This window comes from Saccopteryx leptura, chromosome 3, assembly GCF_036850995.1.
Source record: "Saccopteryx leptura isolate mSacLep1 chromosome 3, mSacLep1_pri_phased_curated, whole genome shotgun sequence".
NCBI classification, from domain to species: domain Eukaryota; kingdom Metazoa; phylum Chordata; class Mammalia; order Chiroptera; family Emballonuridae; genus Saccopteryx; species Saccopteryx leptura.
Genome location: NC_089505.1, coordinates 99,643,583 through 99,664,819, shown reverse-complemented (window position 1 = coordinate 99,664,819; position 21,237 = coordinate 99,643,583). Strand labels below are relative to the sequence as shown.

The window sequence follows — 21,237 nt, the reverse complement described above, 5'->3', positions numbered from 1 at the left end:
CTGCTCACAACTGGTCATGGATGCAGCTGGCATTTGAACCTATGGCTTCTGACTCCTAGTCCAATGCTCCTTCTGCTACACCAGTGGCTGCCAACCCTGGGTCCCTGAAGGGAGTCACAGGGTCTGATTTAAAAGCTCAAAGAAAAACCACTCTTTCTCCATTCAAAGGGCATTCAGGCAAATGAAAACAAGTGTTTTAGCTAAAATCAGAGCAACACAGGAGGAAGCTCCACTCTTTGTGCAGAAAACCTCTCGAGCAGAAAGCAGTTTCAAATCTCTGCTTCAGAATGGGTGAATGACCAATTATTGCTTAATAAATGCAGCTTTTTGGAAACCCAGTTCTTTCAGAACTTCAGGACAGCCGAAGTTAGGATGAAGGGATCTGGGTGGGGCAAGGGCTGTGACCACAGCATTTTACTGAGATTGCTGGCCTGATCCCTCAGACCAGAAAAGCAGGACTCAGAGGGGTCAAGACACCAGCCTGAGGTCTCAGAGCCTGGGAGGAAGGAAGCCAGAATTCGAGCCAGGTGGCCTAACTCAGGCCAGTCCTCTTTCTGCCTCCCGGGTGTGTATTGTCTTGCAGGAAGCAGGATCCCAGGCCCTGGCCTGGGAGGGGCCGTTAGGGAGGTGGGGGAGGGGAGAGCACCAGGAGCTTAGGTACCTTCTCATAGTACTGCAGCTCATAGTCCAGGATAACGCCGTTGGGCTGGTCAGGCTGGGACCACGACAAGGTGATGCTGTCCACGGTGCGGCTCACCTGGTGCATGATGGACACGGCCGATGGAGCTGGAAGAGAGGTCAGAGGTCAGGGGTTGGGGTGGATGTGAGAGGGTGCAGCTTATGACCCAACCTCAGAGGTATCCAGAGAGAGCTGTGGGACCAGAGAGGGGAAGCATCCAGCCAAGGCCACATACACTGCAGAGCCAACAGGGTGTCAAGGGACTCATTCAGGGCTACAGGCGCCCCTATTGTGGGACTCGGCCAAGGTGATCCAGTCCCAGAAAGGACACTATTCCTCCCTTGACCTCTTCCCCTGTGAAGAAAAGTGGCAGACTGTGTTCCTATAGATTACTGCACTTTTCAAACCTAAGAGGCATAAGGAGATTTGTGAAAACGCACCACCCCTCAAAGATTCTGATTCCACAGGCCTGGGGTGGGGCCTGAGAATCTGCAGCTCTAACAAACTCCAGGTGGTGCCGCTGATGCTGCTGGCCTGTGGACCCCACTGGGGTCCCACTGGGGAGAGTGGGTTCAGGGCCAGAGATGGGAAGTGACTTGTCCAAGGTGACCTGGCAGGTAGAGGCGGGGCCAGGACTGGAGCCCAGAGTAGCTGGTCTAGTGTATTTTCTACCCACCACGCTGCTTCTCACAGCCGGGCTTCTGCCGAGATTGCCCCGCTCACTGCCCACCCCAACCTCGTCCTGGGGTCCTCAGGCTCAGTCTTGAAGCAGAGGTACAAGTAGTTCCAAGAGCTGCAGGGCTGACGCTGCTGAGCCGGTGGGGTCCAGCCCTCCAGGCCTCGCGGCTTGCCCTGTTCTGGGGCACTGGAGAGCCACGGAAGGCTTGCAGTATGGGTACAAACTGGCCCCTCCAACCCTTATATGGCCAATAATGCTCAGAAAAATAAAAGCCTCCCCCCCCCCCCATCGAACTCCTAACACTTTCTTGTTCATTCTATGCCTGGCATTTTCCAAATGCTTTATGTCAGTTCACTCATTAAACTATTATATCAACCCCACGAGGCTGATATTATTATTATACCCATTTTGTGGATGAGGAAATGGAGACACTGAGAGGTATGAAGTAATTGCCCAAAGTCACCCAGTTAGTAGGCAATGGAGCTGGGATTTGAAACCAGGCCTACCTGGGTCTAACATAGCCTTCCCCCCTGCCAGTGGCTGTGGCTGATGCAGGCTGACCAGGGAGGTCTGGAGAGCCATGGACCTCCAAGGGCCTTTGAGGACACACTGATCCAGATCCCATCCTGTTGCTGCAAAGCTAACTTCACCCACCTCCTGTTGACTCACTCACCTCAGGTACCACCCACCCGGCCCGCCCCGGCCCCGGGAGCTCAGCTGTCCGTGGAGGCAGGTCCCATGTGGCCATGGGGGTCTGAGCCTGGCGGGCTTAGCTGGCAGACTTTGGTTACAGGCAGCTAACTGGGCCCTGATCCTGTAAGCCTCGTATCGCTGGGTGTGGCAAGGAGGCGGCATTGCTGGGAAGATGATCAAGGCGGGCCAGGCGGGGCTGGCCTTTCTCCGGGAATCCAGGGGGATTAACGGCGAGAAAAGGGAACAGCTGGATGTCCTCCTCTCCCGCCTGCCGCCCGCTGCCCACCCTGGGGTGTCAGGTTTCCCTGTAAGTTGGTCTTCAGGGAATTCTGGTATTTTCAATTACCAGCCGGGCACGCTGGCAGGGGGACGGGGTCAGTGATGTCCTGTGACCCCTGTAAGGGGATGGAGCCCCAGGGAGCAAGCACAAAAGAGGCTTGTGGCCGAGAGGGGATGGGGGGAGGCCAGCCAGGCGGGGCCTGCTGGGCTGGAGCAGGTGGTCAGGGGCCCTGCTGCCTCCAGCAAGCTCTGGGGGCCATCCAGTCGGGTCATTAGCTGAGACTTGGGGAAACAGGCCTCTGCACATGCCTCCATTTCCCCCTCAGGACATAAAGGGCTTGACCACGGTGGTCTTTCAGGGCCGTCTGGGATGAGGATCCTTTGACAGGAAGTCTGGAGACCTATGACCCTGGCTACTGCAAGAAGGTATGAGTTTGGGGGTCCTGCTCAGCTTTGCCTCCATAGCCCTGAGTCCTGAAAATAAAGGAGACCCCTATACTTGGCCTTTACTCTTTCACCAATCAGAACCCCGTGAGCTTAGAGGGGGTGGGAATCCCGGGGCACTGGGCAGTCTGAGACCGCAGCCCCAGACTCTCAGCCCCGCTGCCTCTCTGACATCCTCACTCCAGCTGACAGCCCTCAGTGGCTTCCCACTGCATCTGGAATAAAACAGAGATGCTCCACGTGGCCTGCAAGGCCCACCTGCCTGGCACCTGCCACCTCCTGCCACTCACCCCCTCACTTCTCAAGTGCCATCCACACTGGCTGCCTTTCTGTTCCCAATCATACCAAGGTCATTCCTTTCTCAGGGTCTTGGCTTCACGGTGTTTCTGCCTGGTAACTTCTTCTCCCAAATCTTCCACAGCTAGCTCCTCTTCACTCAGGTCCCAGCTAAACTGCCTCCTCCTCCAAGAGGCCCTTCCTGACTTCCCCTTTCTTTCTTCTCTATCTCTCTGTGTGTGTGTGACAGAGACAGAGAGAGTCAGAGAGAGGAACTGACAGACTGGAAGGGAGAGAGATGAGAAGCATCAATTCTTTGTTGCAGCACCTTAGTTGTTCATTGATTGCTTTCTCATATGTGCCTTGACCGGGGGGCTACAGCAGACCGAGTGACCCCTTGCTCAAGCCAGCGACCTTGGGTTTAAGCTGGTGAGCCTTGCTCAAACCAGATGAGCCCACGCTCAAACTGGCGACCTTGGGGTTTCGAACCTGGGTCCTCCGCATCCCAGTCCGATGCTCTATCCACTACACCACCGCCTGGTCAGATTTTTCTTCTCTTTTTAAAAATTTTATTTATTCATTTTAGAGAGAAGGAGGGTGGGAGCTGGAAGCATCAACTCCCATATGTACCTTGACCAGGCAAGCCCAGGGTTTCAAAAGGGTGACCTCAGCGTTCCAGGTCAATGCTTTATCCACTGTGCCTCTGCAGGCCAGGCCTCACACCCTTTCTTTTCTTTATAACACTAATATCATCTGAGGGGAGAGACTTTGTCTCTTTTATTCAATCCTTTATTCCTAGTGCCTGGAACAGTATGTGGCTCAGAGTAGGTGCTTGGTTGATATTTACTGGAGGAAAGAAGACAAAGCAGGCTCTCGCCTTTTCTAGCCCCCCCCCCCCCTTGAGGAACCAGGCTAAGTCCATTCATCTTGGGGCTGGACCTTGAAGCAATGGCTTTAGGTAAGTAGCCAGGGAAGACTGCACGGCTTGTACGACAGGTCCTAATAACTTGCTCTTGTTCAGACCCCTGTGCCCACCTGCGATCTGACCTGCTGACATGACACGGGGCTTCTGGCTGGCCGGCCAGCCTGCGATACCACATCAGTTGTTGATTACTGTGCTCGCATTCCCCAGGGTCTGCAGCAGGAAAACTTTACCCGAGACAGGACTCCTAGAATTCCTGGTTGATAATAGAATAGCTGTTTTAAGCATTTGTCTCTTTAACCTGTAGCAACATAGTTAACTCTCAATGATCTGACTGCAATTCTGGGTGACCTGATCATAATTCTAACAATAGAATTTCCACAAAGAAAACGATTCCAGAAAAAAGAGCCTTTGTTTCTTTCCGACTGGACCAAAGCTCTTAGGGAGTCGAGAGGGACAGAAAAAAGGGAAAGTTGAGAGCTGGTGCTAGGGCGGCACTTTTCTGCGAAGGAAAGGTTCTATGGCCAAGAGTCTGAGATACACAGAGTTCTAGACTCCTGCTGGTGAGGCTCACACGGCACACTCCATTCAAGGCTCTGAGAAGTCCTGCAGGGAAAAACCTAGTTAACCTTGGTTTAACCTGGCAGTCTAAGTCTCATTTGGCTTCAGAACCCCTTTTTCACAGAATAGTTATTAATGTCTTTTGGAACCAGTGATCTGTAGAATATATTTTGGGACAAACAAACAAACAAAAAACAGGTCCAGGAGATGTTATATTTTTTCCTTGAACCCGAGAAAAGCTTCTTTCTAGGGTGGCAGTTGGCTGCTCATTCATTTGTCCCTTGATTCAGCGGAGATATAGCAGCACCTACCAGCAGCCACACAAGCAGATGGAGTAGGGATTAACCACCTCGTTTTACAGATGAGGACAGCGAGAGTCGGATCACGTCTCGCGTTCAGAGTGCCTCAGCTCACAGGCAGCAGGGCTGGGACCAGGATCAGGTTGGCACCAGGTTGTTTCTTTCTCCCCCGGATCACCCAGCCCTATCGACCAGCGGGATTTCGGCAGGCAGGGGCCAGGCCTTGGGACTGGCGCTGTGGAAACATCTAATCACATACCTGCCATTGCTGAACCGCCTTGACCCCACCTGTGGTTGCCTGGTGGAACCCAGTCCTAGCCAGCACCTGGGTTAGCAAGATGGTAAGAGCGTGGGCCTCAAATCAGGTAACCCAGACAACCTACCTCACCCCTCTGTACCTCAGTTTCTCCTCTGTAGAATGGGGACAATGGCAGAGATGTTGGGAGGTTAAATGAAGACTTGAACATAAAGAACTTGGCCCAGAGTAAGGAAGGGGTCAGGGGATGTCAGTCACGTGTAGCTGTCTGGGCCACTCAGACTCTCAAACAGCAAAGCGAGTACCTAAATGTTCAGCAAAGACTGTTGAGTGACGGTGGTGATGGTGGTGTGGGGAAGAAGAGGCAGCTTTCAGGGTTCAAATCCCAGATCTCTTATGGCTAGGTGATTGTGTGGCCTCAGGCACGTTCCTTAACCTCTCTGAGCCCAAGTTCCTCAGCTATAACAGGGGATGTAGCAGATGCTGCTCACTGCCTACCACATATCCATTCTTTCCTTCTCAAATGAACAAAACCCTGGTTTTCAGCTAGGCACCTTGTGCCCAAATACTATTTCCCAAAACTCTGGCAGCTAGAAGTGACCATAGCACAATGTACTTGCCTAGGATATAAGCTGAAGTGTGGGACTTCTAGGAAACCTCCTTCAAAGGGAAGAGTTCTACCCTTTTCACTCTCCTTCTTCCATCCTGTTGCCTGGGACATGGAAGTGATAGCTGGAGTTCTTGCAGTCATTTTGGCCCAAAAGGACAAGAAGCTGCATGCGGAGAAGCCTGGATCCCTGATGACTCCATGCAGCTGTCCTAACTCTTACCCGGTGACATCCGTACACATAAGAAAAACAAACCTCTGTTTTGTCTAAGCCACAACCCTAGATTGGTTGTATTAATTGCCTCCTTATATCTACACCCTTTTCCCTATAACTTATGTGGTCCCCACTCAGTCTGACTCTGGGCTTTGCCATGTGATTTGCTTTGGCCAATGGAACATAAGAAAACATGATATAAGCAGAGACTTGAGAAAGCCTTTTGCATGTTTCTGCCAGCTGTCTTGGTTCCCTGTGATTGCCCAAGAAAGAACATGCCCAGGCTGACCTGCTTGATGCTGAGATACACGAAATAGAGTTGTTGTCCCAGTTCTCAGTCACGGCCACTCCTAACCAGCTGACAGCAGTCAACCCCAAACATGCAATAAAGCCCTAACAAAATCCAAAGAGCTGCCGACTGACTCTAAGGAGCCAGAACGCAAACATGTGAATGCTCCCTGCTAAGTCCCATCCAGCCCATCCAGAGACTCTTGCGCTAAATAAGTGCTTTTTGTTTTTACGCCATTGGTTTTGTGGTTGAATTGTTAAACAGCATTATGGTGGCAATGGTAGTTATTTTTCTTCCTGTTACATGCAGCCAAACCCAATCTTAACTGCTATTCTAGGCCAGCAATGCCTCCCTGCAGAATGCTTGGGAGGATCAAAGAGGACGATGTATTCAGAGGGCTCGGCCCAGAAGGGAGGGAAGTGCCCTCTTCCTCTCTCTTCCTTTCCCCAGGCTTGGGGCTGGCCAGGGGCTTCCTTGGCCCGGTTCTCTCTGATCCTCTCTGCCCCAGGGAGAGAAGTAAATGAGTACATGCCCATACCAGTTCTAGAGACTGAGACACTGTGTGCCCACCCCTCAGGAGGGCAGGAGGATCAGAGGAGAACGGTAGTAGAACGGGCTTTGGAAAGCTGAAAGTCTTTCCATAAGAAAGCCATGTGGGTGTGTTACCTGGCCGGGCTGTTGGAGATCAGCTCTGCCAAGATCTGCTGTGTGATCTTGGGCAACCACTGAGAAATCTCTTTGGGCATCAGTTTCCCCCCTCTATAGAAAGAGGTGTTTGCACTGGCTGAACTCCAAGGCCCCAGCCAATGCTGATGGTCTTGACTTTGACTTATGTTCCCTTTTGGGATTGGCAGAATGACGGCCCCCAAGGATGCCCACGTCCTAATTCTGGAATCTGTGAACACATTACCTTACATGGCAAAAGGGACTTTGCAGATGTGATTAAGGTTATGACTCTTGAGACAGGGAGATTATCCTGGATTACTCAGATAGACCCAATCTAATCACTTGAGTCCTTAAAAGAGGGGAACCTTTCCCAGCTGAGGGTCAGAGACCAGAGAGCAGAGGTGTGAGGAACACTCAATGCCCTGTTGCTGCTTCTGAGAGGCCGGGGGCCACGTGCAAGGACAGGAGAGAGGCTAGCTCCCAGCTGACAATCAGCCAGGAAATGGAGACCTCCCTTCTATGACCACATGGAACTGAATTCTGCTACCACCCAAATGAGCCAGGAAATGGGTCATCTCTTGGAGCTTCAGAAAGGAACAGCCTGCCGATACCTTGATTCTAGCCTGATGAGATCCGGACTGGACTGGACTCTGGACCTACAGAACTGTAAGAACTGTGTATCACTCTAAGTTGCTCTATTTGAAGTATTTTGTTATAGCAGCAATAGGAAATTAACACACCTTCTGATTTCATTTTCAGCCTAGCTGTACTGTCCACCTACTATGTCCTAGGAGCTTTGTCTGCATTATTGCTAATCTGGCTAGCATCTGGCAAAGCGGTAATGATAGATAAGTGCCCATTTTGCAGGTGAGAACATTGAGGCTCAGAGAAGTGAGGTCTCCTATTAGACCCTGGCCACACAGCTTGGAAAGGGCCGTGCTGGATGAGGGCCAAGTTTGCCAAGCCCAGAACTGATGCCCCTTCTTCCCCGTGACCCATCAGCACATGGCGACGGGGGGGGGGGGGCTTCCTAACGGGTCAACCTACTGTTCAGTACAAGTGGCCCTGAAGGCTGTAGTCACCCAGCCAGGCTGTGGTGTGGATGGGCCCTTTGTACAGCCTGCTCGACCCCTTCTTGACCCACAGAAGGCTTGGGTCCAGCAAATACTGAGCCCTGAGTATGCAACGAGTATACATAATTATTAGGCTCTGCCACTGACTGCCTGGTGACCACCGGCAAGTCTCTTAACCCTCTGTGCTTTCTTTTCTTACCTAAAAGACAGGCTAATAACAGGACCTACCTCACAGTGTTGTTGTGAAGATTCATCATGAAGGACTTGGAAGGATGTCTGGCACATAGCAAGCACTTGGTAAATGTGAGCTATTACTATGATGAGGGTGATTGTAGAATGATCTCTGCTTTTTGAGAGCCTGCCTGTACCCAGAAGCCTGTGAGGCACCTTGAGACTGTGAGCTCACAGCTTCCCAGCAGTCCCGCAAGGACAGAAGACAGAACCCACGAGGAAGACGCGGGCTAAGTAACTTGTCCACGGCTACGTGCTGGTGAGCAGCCAGGCCTGATTCAAAGCCAGATTAGTTGGCTTGATGCCAGAGCCCTCTTCCCACCCGCTCTGGAAGTGAGCAGAGGGACGGCTGCTCAGAGCTTGCTGAGGGCGAGACCGTGCCCTGGGCAGCGCCGGCGGGATGCCAAGGACTGGATGCAGCCCCGAGGACGAGCCCCAGATGACTGGCGTGCTGCACACACCCCAGCTCTCCGTGGCTGTCTCTGCCTTCTTATTTAGATCTCAGCTTAAATGTCACCTCCTCAGAGTCACTCCTCTGACACTTGCCCTGAGGATTGTCCTCCTCCCTCCTGTCCCTTTCTGGTCTTATTTGTTTGTGTCAAGGACCACAGACTCTGGACAGCCAGACTGAATCTTGGGTCTGTCCCTTCCCAGCTGAGTGACCCTGGGAATCTGCTTGGCCTCTGTCTGCCAATGCCTGTTTCCTCATCCTTTGAGTGGGGAGACACAGTCCAGCCTCCTTCCTAGGGGAGGTCCCTGAGAAGGCTCCTGAATACAGGATAGAAAGGTGTTCTGGAATGGCGGAGTGTGGCTCAAAGACAGCATGGTGGCTTCATGAAGTCAGAAGACGGCAGTCCCCAGCGAATGCCAGGCATTGCGCGCAAGGGCCTGTCACTTGCCCCAAAAAAATACCTTTCCCTTTTAAGGCAACAAGGTAGATATTTAGATATTGAATTTTAGGGTCTGATTAAAACTGAGCACTGACTGCAACTGTCTGGAAATCAAGTCCCCAGCCTTGCTTTCCAGCCTTATCATACTTCTCCACAACCCCACCTCACTCCATGCTCCTCTGAGCCCTGCTGCAAATGCTCAGTGAGCATTCACGGTGGTGCGCCCCTGTCCAGATGCTGGGAAAACCACAGTGAGGAAAAACAGACCCACCGTGTACCACGGTGACGGTAGGGGAGAGACGGGAAGGAAATGATCAAAGACATGAGGTAAAAACCTCAGCCTCAGGAACTTGAGGGCCATGGTGCTAGGTAGGGCATGTGATCAAGTCAGGAAGGTCAATGAAGATGAATTAAGGTCTGAAGGAAGGTGGGAGAGTGGGGAAGCACTCTAGGCAGAGGGAACAACATGTGCAAAACCCTGTGGCAGGCCTGACCTGCGGTGGCGCAGTGCATAAAAGCATTGACCTGGAACGATGAGGTCACCGGTTCGAAACCCTGGGCTTGCCTGGTCAAGGCACATATGAGAGTTGATGCTTCCTGCTCCTCCTTCCTTCTCTCTCTCTTCCCTCTCTAAAATGAATAAAACAAACAAACAAACAAAACAACAACAAACCCTGTGGCAGGAGTCCGATGCTTAGGATCCTGATGCTTAGGAGGAACAGAAAGGAGAAGTCTCCCTCCACCTGCCTCCTATGCTTCCCTCCCGGGACACCTCCTTCCCTGCACGGTTCCATCTCTGTTTGCTAGAAGCCTCTCCATCCTTCCAAACCAAGCGTTCCAAGGCAGGCCTTTCTCCCCTCCCCAGGAAGAGATGGTCTCCCCTGCCTGTGATCTCCCTCACCTCCATGACCCCTCCTTGGGCCCTCAGGCTGTTGTATGTAGACTCTGTCCATGTCTCATCTTCCCAAACAGGACATAAATCTGCAAGGATGGGACCTGTGTCTCGTCCCGTGTAGACCTGGAGTCACGTGATCTTGGGTTAAAGTCCTAATCGAGGCCATTTAGTAGCATCAAGGACTCCACTTCTCTGGGCTTCCATTTCCTCATCTGGCAAAAGGGGCATCATGTGGTGAGGGCATGGCATGGCTGTACTGGCCCCGGCTGGGCTCTGGGCATTCATGAGAGTGGGGCTTGTCTAGGGGCTTGGAACAGAGAGGAGGGGAGGGTAGTTATGATCCAGAAAGGTTCAGGGGTTTAGACTCCCTTAGACTGGAGTTTTCCAAATTTGTCTGTTGGTAAGAAACACTTGAGCCTCTTAATAAAAATGCAGATTCTTGGCTTGCTCCTGGGGTTCTGATTCAGCAGGTCTGGGGCGGATTCTAGAACCTGTATTCTGAAATGCTCTCGTATACTTCAACACACAATTTGGTGGGGAAAGCAAGGCCCAGCAGGAGGAAGTGATTTTCACGAGTGTGACAGGTTGGATCAGTTATCTCAGTTCTTCCTCTCTGTAACAGGATTATGTACCCACACCCTTTGCCAAGTAAGTCTGCAGGGCTCTTTACTGTGGGCGACTGTGCCACAAGCAGAGACATGTGTTTGTGTGGCATGGCTTGGCCTGGCCACTTGTGTTCCCACCGTTCATGAGAGAAATAAGCCTGGGTGGCTGCTGGTCCAATGAGAATGAGGAGACATATGGAACAGACTGAATCCAGCCCACGTTCTGGAGACCTGCCCAGCACAGATTATGCAGATTAGCTAAACCCTAGCTGACCTACAGACTAGTGAGTGAGAAAATAAATGTTTATTGTTGTAAACTACTGAGTTTTGGGGTGGTTTTGTTATGCAGCACTATGGCAGCAATTACTGACTAATACACAAATATCACCTGTCAAATGAATGGTAAAGCTGGGATGCAGACTCAGGTCCCCTGTTCCCAATCCAGTACTTGTTTCTCACTGCTTCTGTCCCTTGATCTTGAGGGCTCCCTGGTACCCTCATCTCTGAAAGCCCCTCACTTTCATTTTGCCCTATCTCTATTCTCTGGGAGCCTTCAGCTCCAGACAAGGGGGCTCCACCCCAGTAGCCCAGACTCCATCCTCGTGGCTAAATGCTGAGGCTATTCAAGTAGGTAGTCCCATCCTCAGGGCTCCCAAATGGATGCAGAGAAGGCCCCCACAGCCAGGGAAAGACATCCAGGGGCTTTGAGGAATTCTAGCTTCTCCCAGTTGAAGAGTTCCCTTCTCTCCTCTCCCATTGGGAGCCTGGCTTCCCGACCTTGGGGATTTGTTGAGCAGGAAAGCCTCACAGCTGAGGCTTCACAATCTGTTGGGTGTCTCTGCCAACAGCTGTTGGCCTTTGAGGTTCTCTTGGATTGCACCTTGAATCAGCTCTGTCTGGACCCCAGTCTGGGTGGGACTTAAATGCACCCAGGGCCCTTCAAGAACTGCAGGCACACACTCAAAACATGCCCTTTCCACCACAGCAATACCACGAACATTCACAAACAAAACCACACTCCTTCTCAAACACAAACGTACAGACAGGCCGACCACATTCAGACAAAAAACTCCTGTCCAAACAACCCTCCCCACCCCATGTCCCTCAGATTCAGATGCAGCCATGCTCCCCAATGCAAGTGTCAGTAGGGAGTCACACACCAAGGTCGCATGCAATCTCAAATACAGTCACCCAAACAATAAGGCATACCCATACCTGCTCCAAATACGCTCGCTCACAAGCACAATCAGACCCACAGTCACACTCAAGTTTCTTTGGACATACCCCACATTGAGCCCAAGCACGGGAGTGTGTCAGACCTAGTTAATTCCTGCCTCTTGTCCTTCCTGTTTTGTGACTCTACTTTTCTGAGCATCATCCGTAAAACGGGGACGCAGATGCCTCCTACTCAAGGAGACCAGGGGAATGCAGTGAGGTCAAGCATGGAAAGCACCCCTCAACCAGGTAGAACGGGTTGTGCTTTGTCCTTCCATGTCCATTTCTTTCTATTGCTCCCCTTAAATTTCTATTGAGCCTTTAAATGACAGGTCAAATCCTGCCTCCGACAGCAAGCCTCCCTGGACCTCCACCGCTGAGTGCATACTGTGTGGGCCCCACCTGGCATCCAAAAGATAAACTGAACAGCCCACTCACTTTTTTTCCTGGGACCTAGCCTCCCTGGGCTCCTCCTTGGACAGCACCCAGATCACTCTCATAGCAGGGGCGTGGCAAGGACTGCTGAGTGAATAACAGGGGCACATTCTCAGTGCCAACCACCAAGGTTTCCACCCACAGGTACCAGAAGGTCCTTGAAGATTTCATGTGGCCCTTGGCTGAGGGATCAGGCTGCAAGTGTCTCCTGGACCTGGCCATATGGCGATCTTAGGTGACACACTGAGGACAGTGGTCTTGGTGGAGAGAAGGGGCGAACACCTAAGTGCAGTGGACTGAAGGAATCGGGGGTGGGGGAGGCTGCATTGCTTGGCAACTTTTCACTGTGAAGGAAAGCAGGGTGGAAGAGGGAGGGCGACATGGGGTCACAGAAAGGGTTTTAAGGGTGAGCATAGGGAGAAGAATTTTGGTGGAGTTAGACTGGGGAGGGCAGGAAGTTCAAAGGAAACACCTGTGGAAACTGCTGGATGTGCCCTGGAGTCTGTCTACCCACCTCCCGTTGTGATAAATTTAAGTTAGGCTGGGCGAGAGTACGCCTGCCATCCTCCTGTGTGGTTCGGTGATGCCGCATAACCAAGTTCCTTTCAGTAGAAGGCACACAGAAACAATGGGGTGCACCTCTGCCTTTCTTGCTTAAAACACTTCCCTGCGGGGGTCTCCTCTCTCCGGGCCTTCCCGCAGGCTAGAGCACAGACCTGCCTGAGACGCAGCTTCTACCACGGCGGGTGGGGAGGCAACAAGACCCAAGGGGCCCGGCCCCTGTCTGCAGGCGCCCGCTCACCCCGGACGCCTCCACGAGAGAGAAGCGCAGTCTGTGTTCTCCGAGCCGCCCAACCCCGGGCCATTTTGTCGTAGCAGCTTCGCTTTCACCTTCAGTTAACACACGTTCAGCAAGTGACAGCAATTATTATAAATACCACTACAATGGCAACGCTCTCCCAGGTGGCTGGATCACACACACAGCCTTTGAAAAGAGGAAACCACAGATGTGAGGGCGTCTTTAACGAGGGCTGGCAGGATACCCACTTGGCACAGCGTGGCGCGGCGCTGCCCCCGGAGCCTGCCTTTGAAGTGCTTACCTGCTTGGTTGGTGGTAATGTTCACGGAAGCAAACTGAGGTGAGAAGGGACTCTGGTCGGTGACGCCATTCACGGCCTGGATCTCGAAAGTGTACTGGGTGTGGGCCAGCAGGTCACTGATGTAAATGCGGGGCTCGGTGAGGCCCAGCTGGCGGGGCGCGTACTGCACGTTGTCCCCACAGCGGGTGCAGGCGCCCCGGCCTGAGCCGCAGCTCTTACAGATGATGTTGTAGACAAGATCCTCACGGCCTCCCGAGTCACGGGGCGGGGTCCACTCTAGCATGAGTGAGGTCTCGTTGACGCTGGAGATCACTGCCTGGGGTGCAGAGGGGATGGCTGGGGAGGGGAAGGGGAGTCAGTCAGTGGAGGCCATGGGGATATGTTTCTGCCCTGGCTCCAGCCCATGTCCTTACCCCCAAGACTTTCTCCAAATACTTTCTCCTCTCCACCCACCAGAGATATTTCTAGGGTATAACTCTCATGCTGCTATACATCTGCTTAAACCAGGGGTCCCCAAACTTTTTACACAGGGGGCCAGTTTACTGTCCCTCAGACCGTTGGAGGGCCGGACTATAAAAAAAACAACAACTATGAACAAATCCCCATGCACACTGCACATATCTTATTTTAAAGTAAAAAAACAAAACGGGAACAAATACAATATTTAAAATAAATAACAAGTAAATTTAAATCAACAAACTGACCAGTATTTCAATGGGAACTATGGTCCTGCTTTTGGCTAATGAGATGGTCAATGTCCAGATCCATATTTGTCACTGCTAGCCCTAACAAGTGATAGGACGTGCTTCCGGAGCCGTGATGCATACGTCTCACGTCACCGGAAGTAGTACTGTACGTGAGCGACACCATACTTTACTCCTCTCACTGACCACCAATGAAAGAGGTGCCCCTTCTGGAAGTGTGGCGGGCCGGATAAATGGTCTCAGAGGGCCGCATGTGGCCCACGGGCCGTAGTTTGGGGACCCCTGGCTTAAACCTTTCTCCCTGGACGCCAGTCTCCTTGGTGTTTGTTATTAGGGACAGCCTTTTGGTGTTGGGGGTTTCCTCTTCTTCCTTAGAACAGAACCTAATTTTATTCAGGTGGCAATATGTCTAGCTAAGAGACTATATTTCCCAGCCTCTTGCCATTAAGTGCTGGCTGCTGATTATAGTGGAAGTTGTGGGTTAGGACTTCTTAAAAGGAGAGAGCTGTAGAACACCCCTTGATCCCTTTCCTTCTTTCTGCTGCCGAGAACATGTGTGATGGCTGGAGCTTCGGCAGCAATGTTGGACTATGGAGTGGTGTGAAGGATAGAAACCGCGTGCTAGGAATGACAAAGCAGAAAGGAAAAGCCAGGTTCCAGAGAACTCCATGGATTTACCATATTATCCCAGGACTGCCTCTCTATGGGCTTCTGTTATGTGAGAGAATAAACCCTTACGGTTTATGCCACTGGGGTCAGCTCTCAGCTGCCTGCAGGTGAATGGCACTCCGATACAGGGGTTGTAACACTGCCCTCGTAGTCACCCTTTCTTAGAGAGCCTTGGCCTGTGACTCAGGCAGCCGCTGCCAGGTTAGAACACTGGGCAGCCTTATCTGCCACAGACACCACCTGTGTTGGTTCTTTCTCTGCCAACCCTGCCATTCTCTGTCCCTTTGTGAATCAAGACCTTGACTTTATCCTCCATGTGACTTAGCAGAAAGGGGTTGAGGAGCCAGATGCCAGCTCCGTGGTGTCTGCACGTTGGCAGCATGACTGCCTCAGGGACTACCCCAGGATGGTCCTTTTCCAACCAGTTTTCTATCTCACTTCCCCCAAGTACTGGATGATCGTCACTCAGGAAAGGCTGGCTGTAGCCGGACAGCCGCCCAACCTTGGCTCTGGGCTTTTCTGCAAGAGACTGTGGACTCAGACGTTGCCTCAAGGGGCCCCGGCCGTACTTGTGCAGGGCATGTCCAGTGGGTCCAAGTCTGCTCGGTAGTAGCCATTGCGGCAGACGCAATTGGTGGCCCCTTCTGAAGTGGTCCGGCTGTTGATGGGACAGTGGGTGCAGGCCTCGTCCCCTTGGTTGGCCTTAAAAGTTCCAGATGGGCAACCTGCGAGAGAAGACAAAGAGAGTCAGTCACTGAGTAAACCAGTCAACTCAGAGAGGACCACGCAGTCTCATGGAGGGGCCATGCAGCCTTAAGGAAGGCTACACAGTATTACGGAGGGGCCAGGCAGTGTCACTGCTGAGAAACACCACCTCATGAAGTTCTTGGGATCTCCACTCTCCCATGCAGCAGTCCTAGCTGCGCCCAGAAGGTCCCAGGCTACCTGCTTTCTGTCTCTAAAGCTGTCTATGTGTTCAGCGGGGGGTCTGCAGACTTTCTTACCTACTTCAGGCTGGCTGGGCCACAGCTGATAGGATCAATCCTAGAGGTCCATGGCAGTGCTCATGGCCTGGTCTTGCTTTCTAATCGCTGGTTGGGCACTGTTCCCTATAACTAGAGTCCTGGGTTCCAGATGATCGAGACGATTACATAACAGTAGAGAAGTCCGAGCACAGCATGTCGAGAGGCAATGTGGTAGAGAAGGCAAGAACGCTGGCTTTGGAAGCAGACAGACCTGGGTTTGAGTCCCAGCTCGGCCCTGTACTAGCTGTGTGGCTCTAGATAAGTGGCTTAACCATTCTGAGACTCAGTTTCTTTATCTGTAAAATTATGACTCTAAGGTCCATTTCTCTGGGCCATTGTGAGCACTTGGCACATGACATGAGGCTTTGCACAGTATATAGTAGCTGTTATAATAGCAGGTGTTTGATCAGTTTATTGAATTACAGGGGTCTGCAGTACTAGGGACAGCCTGAGGAGGGCAGTGTTTGCACTTGGTGGGCATTAAGCCATCTGGGATCTCACAGGTCTTTGGCCTTCTTCCCTGCTCTGGGGGATGCTCAGGATTGGGTTCAGGCCCTGCAGCTCAAAGCTTAGGTTCTACAAGAGGTGAGCACTCCTGTGTGGGCCTGTATGCTAACCCACCCTACGCTTCCTCCTGGCCCTGGCCTGGGCATCAGGAGGCCTGGGCTTAGGGCCCCTTTCCTGGCCTGCTTTGTTTCCCACTTACTGGGGTTCATAACCCCGGCTCTGCTGTGGTGCTTTGGGGGAGATCATGCAAGGTGTAAGTGAGAAAGTGGACAGGAAGGGCTTTGCAAGGGGCAGGTTCCTCCTCGGGACATGTGGCTAAACCGTCCACAGGCCAGGGCTCTCACCTGGATCACACTCCAAGCTAGAGAGCTCTGTGTGACCTTTGGTAAGCAGCTCCGCCTCTCTGAGCATCGCTTTCCTCATAGACAAAGAATTAACATAAATTTCCCAAATTGTTTCTCTAGCCCCGGTCTTCAAGCTTATCTTTCAGGTCCAAGTCTTTGTAAGATTTTTTTTTTTTTTTTTACAGTGACAGAGAGAGAGTCAGAGAGAGGGGACAGATAGGGACAGACAGACAGGAATGGAGAGAGATGAGAAGCATCAATCATTAGTTTTTTGTTGCGACACCTTAGTTGTTCATTAATTGCTTTCTCATATGTGCCTTGACTGGGGGGCTACAGCAGAGCAAGTAACCCCTTGCTAAGCCAGCGACTTTGGGTTCAAGCTGGTGAGATTTGCTCAAACCAGATGAGCCCGTGCTCAAGCTGGCGACCTCGAGGTCTTGAACCTGGGTCCTCCACATCCCAGTCCGACACTCTATCCACTGCGCCACCTCCCAGTTAGGCTTAGCTCCAAGTCTTAGCAAATCAACCCTTCCCAGCCCTTCAACCAGCTTGAGCCTTAGAGACCCCATTCTCCTTGGTGCTTACATTTCTTGAGTTCAGAGAGCTTTACTCCCCTGTCATAATTATTCATCAAGAGGGCTCCTGGCCACGCTCTCAGCTCCCCCAGCTGAAGCCATGTCTGATTCACAATTCCTTCCCCTGTGCCTAGCACAGAACCTGGCACTCAGCAGACACTCCCTATAAATACTCCTAGAAACTGCCCGCTAAAGTGGAAAGAGTTTGGGCTTTGGAGGCCATGCAAGTAGAAAGGCAGTGAAGAATGGTGGTTAGCATACAGGCTGCCTGGCAAATCTCATTCTACCTGTGCCAGCAATGTGACATCAGGCAAGTCACCTAAGCTGTTCCCTCATCTGTAAAATGGGGATGGTAGTGTCTACCTCCTTGAGTTGTGGTGAGGATGACATTTGGTTGTTTTGGCAAAAATGTCTAGAACAATTCCTGGCATTATTAAGCTATCTGGTTCAAATACTAATCTGCTGGGTGACCTCAGACAGGTAGTTCAGCTTCCCTGAGCTCGTTTTCTCACTGATAAGAGCACCTGCCCCATAAAGTGGCCGAGAGAACTACAATCAATGAGCAGTACCGGCCCACAGTTGGGAGGAGTTAGGAGTTGCAGTTAAAATCTCAGGGCATGCCACTAGGAGACGGCACCCCCACTCCTAGGCCCTACTTTGTCTGCCTTTAGCGGAAGGTTCCAGAAGTTGGTAGTCATCCTAATCAACAACCACCTGACTGATGTCATTCTGACTAGGCCCTGTGGGGACAAGAATCAGCTCCAGCCCAGTCCTTAAGGAGCTGCCAGGTGAGGGGGAAGACAGGACTTTGACACACTGACCAGGCTAGCGTGCCAGCAGCCAGGAGGGCACTGAGTGCCTCTGGGGACTTGTTAGGGCTTCGAAACAGGGCTCTAGAGCATCAATAGGAAACGGCCAACATTTATTGAGTACTTATGAAATGTTGGCACTGTTCTAAGGACTTAACTCGTAATAAGTCATCCAAGCCTCACCCAGCCCTGTGATGGAGGTGATATTATCACCCCCATTTTCAGAAGGGGGAATGAAAGCACAGAGGTAAAGTAACTTTCCAAGGATGTGATGTGGGCTTACAGTAGCAGAGCTGGGATTCGATCCCAGGTGGTCTGACACTAGGGGCCACTTCCCTAACCACCGCACTACACCACCTTTCTGGGACTTGCATTGCATCATGGTCCCGGAGTGCTGAGCAGGATTGGCAGCTCCTGCTCTGGGCCTGCCTGTCCAGGGCTCTCTCCATTTTGCCGCACCGGCTCTGGCTCCCCTGCGTCCACCTCCCCTCTCTCCCTCTTGCCTTCCCGTAGGCACCAACCTTTCCCTGCTGAATGGAGGAAGGGGCAGCCCCAGCTCTAGTTGAGTAGTTGACCTCTCTGAACCTCAATTTTCTCTACTGTAGAATGGGGACACAGGACCTGCATGTGAGGTTCTAGGGCCATCTTGATGGATGCCAAAGGGTTTTGGCTCCAAGACCAAGATCCTCCTGGCTCCCCCTCCGGTGAGAGCCTGCCCAGCTTAGCATGCCTCTTCCATCTGCTGGCAATTCTCTGGGCCTGGCTGGTGGGTGGCTGCCCACTCTCCCCTCTGCACCGTGCCAGCCCCTCCATCTGGACCGCCTTCCCGGCTGTCTTCTCCCATCACCAAATCCTGGTCCCCTCTGAGACTCCCCAGGCTGCCTTCTCCAGAAGCTTTCCCTCATTAGGTGTGCTGCTGGCACCCCTTGGCCCTCCCGCTGGGCATTCTGCGGTTTCTGTATCTCTTGGCACTGTGCTTCGTAAAACCCTTTCTTCTGTCGTCCCTCTCCCCTCCCACCCCCCGCAGCCAATCAATTACCATGTCTTCCCTCCTCAGCAGTGCCCTGTCCTGGCTCCTCTCCGCTGCCCCCCCCCACCCCCTCCTCAACTTCTCCTGGCCATCTGGCCTCCTCCTGCCCACCCTCAAGAGCCAGCTTTCCAAAGTGCAAACTTTTCTGTGTCACTTAAACATCCACAATGGCTTACAATGGAATATTATTTGGCCAGAAAAAGGAAGGAAGGACTGACCCCTGCTACAATATGATGAACCTTGAAAACATTGTGCTTAGTGAAAGAAGCCAGTCATATGGCAATGACCAAAGTGTTATCCCTCGATAGGGGATTGGATAAAAAAAGGTGTGGTACATGTATACAGTGGAATACCACTCAGCCATAGGAAATGATGACATATTGCCATTTACGACAACATGGATGGACCTTGCAAACATTATACTGAGTGAAATAAGTAAATCAGAAAAAGCTAATAATGATATAATCTCACACATAGGTGGGATATAAAAATGAGACTCATGGACATAAATCAAAGTGAAGTGGGTACCAGAGAGTGGGGAAGGGGGGTCGGAGGGAGGGTAAAGAGGGATAAATATATGGTGACAGAAAATGATCTGACTTTGAGTGCTGGGCACACAATACAATCAACAGTTCAAATGCTATAGAAATGTTTATCTGAAACCTATGTACTCTTTTTGATCTGTGTCACCCCATTAAATTTAATTTCTAAATAAAAAAGAAAGAAACCAATCACAAACGGCCACATAGGATATGCTTCTACTTATGTGCAAATGTCCAAAATAGACACACCCATAGAGAGAAAGTAGATTAGCGGCTGCCAGGGGCTGGGAAGAGCAGAGGATGGGGAAGGATGCTAATGGGAAATGGGGCTTCTTTCTGAGGTGCTGAGAATGTAATAAAATTGATTGTGGTGATAGTTGCACAATTCTGAGTATAGTAAAAATCACGGAATTGTACAATTTAAATTGGGGAATTGTATGATATGTGAGTTATATCACAATAAAACTGCTGTTAAAAAAATCCACACTGGCCCCCTAACCTCCTCACAGGGCCCTCTGGGAGCCCAGGGCTGGCACGTGCCCAGCTCTCAGTGCCCACCACCCCAAGCCTGTGCCTGACGGCCTACACAGTCAGCGGCATACGTCGCCTGCCCCCAGGCCCCCTCCACACCTCTGGCCTTTGTCGATCCTGCCCTCGTTACCTGGAATGCCCTCCCTTTGTCATAAGGTGACCTCCTACATCCTGACTCTGCGCAGGTATCACCTCTTCTGGGAAGTCTTCCCTAAGACCCCATGCAGGGTTGAGGTGAGTATTGTAACTTCTTACTTAGGAATCTGTAAGTACCTGGCTGGACTGTAACCTTCTAATACGAATTCAGCTATCCAGCGGGTGATGGGTGGGTGAGTTGAGGAGCGCCAGCTCAACTGCCTTGTTTGACATTTGAGGAAACTGAGGCCCAGAGAGGAGGAGCAGGCACACATGGCTCCTCTCTGATGGCAGCTGTACTGTGTAACTGTGGGGCGTGCTGGCCTCAGCTCCCATCAGCCGCCTCCTCTCCCACAGCGAGTGAGTGTCTAGGGCAGCTGCCATCCACAGAGCCCGGTGCCCTAGGGGGCCACGCTTCCTAGCTTCTCAGCTGGCCAGGCACCTGTCCTGCCAACACCTGAGTCTCATACAGAAGTGGGAAGAACACAGCGAGACCTGAAGATACAGACTTGGCAGCTGCACCTCTGATAGGTGTGTGGGCTCAGGCAGGTCCCTGCGGTCTCTGAGACTCAGTCTCCTCCAGAAAGGGAGCTGTGATACCTGCATGCTTACAATGTAGTGAGAGCCTCTGAATGGGTCTGCCTGCCGGCTGATTGTCTGTGCTCTGACGAGAATGAGTCAGACCCACTATACCCTACTAAACTCAGCAACGGCACCCCACGAGGCACTGGAATTAATCGACACACCGAGCCCTGGCCCATAAGACCTGCAAGCTTGGCTCTGTGTCTTCCTGTGACTTCTTGCTACTCTCTTCACTACTGTGCACCAGCCCCTGGTCATCATGAGTATTCTCACCCAGGGCCTTGGGCCATGCTGAACTCCCTGCCTGGACTGCTGTCCCTGCTCTGTCCATGGCTGATCCTTTTCAACCCTGAGGGCCCAGCTTAAATATCATCTGGAGCCTGACCTGTGGTGGCGTAGTAGACAGAGCATCGACCTGAAATGCTGAGGTCACTGGTTCGAAACCCTGTGCTTGCCTGGTCAAGGCACATAGGAGA

At 51.9% G+C, this 21,237-nt stretch overlaps 1 protein-coding gene across 3 annotated transcripts in view; it reads right to left on the bottom strand.

Annotated features, from left to right (window-relative positions):
- Window positions 1–21,237, bottom strand: part of EPHB2 (EPH receptor B2) — a 188,777-nt gene that overhangs the window by 26,628 nt on the left and 140,912 nt on the right. For all 3 annotated transcript variants that reach the window (XM_066375387.1, XM_066375388.1, XM_066375389.1), the window contains exons 4-6: window positions 15,251–15,406; window positions 13,309–13,644; window positions 662–786 (exon numbers count right to left, since the gene is read on the bottom strand). In XM_066375387.1, the coding sequence (XP_066231484.1) occupies window positions 662–786; window positions 13,309–13,644; window positions 15,251–15,406 (617 nt within the window). The remainder of the gene's footprint in view (window positions 1–661; window positions 787–13,308; window positions 13,645–15,250; window positions 15,407–21,237) is intronic.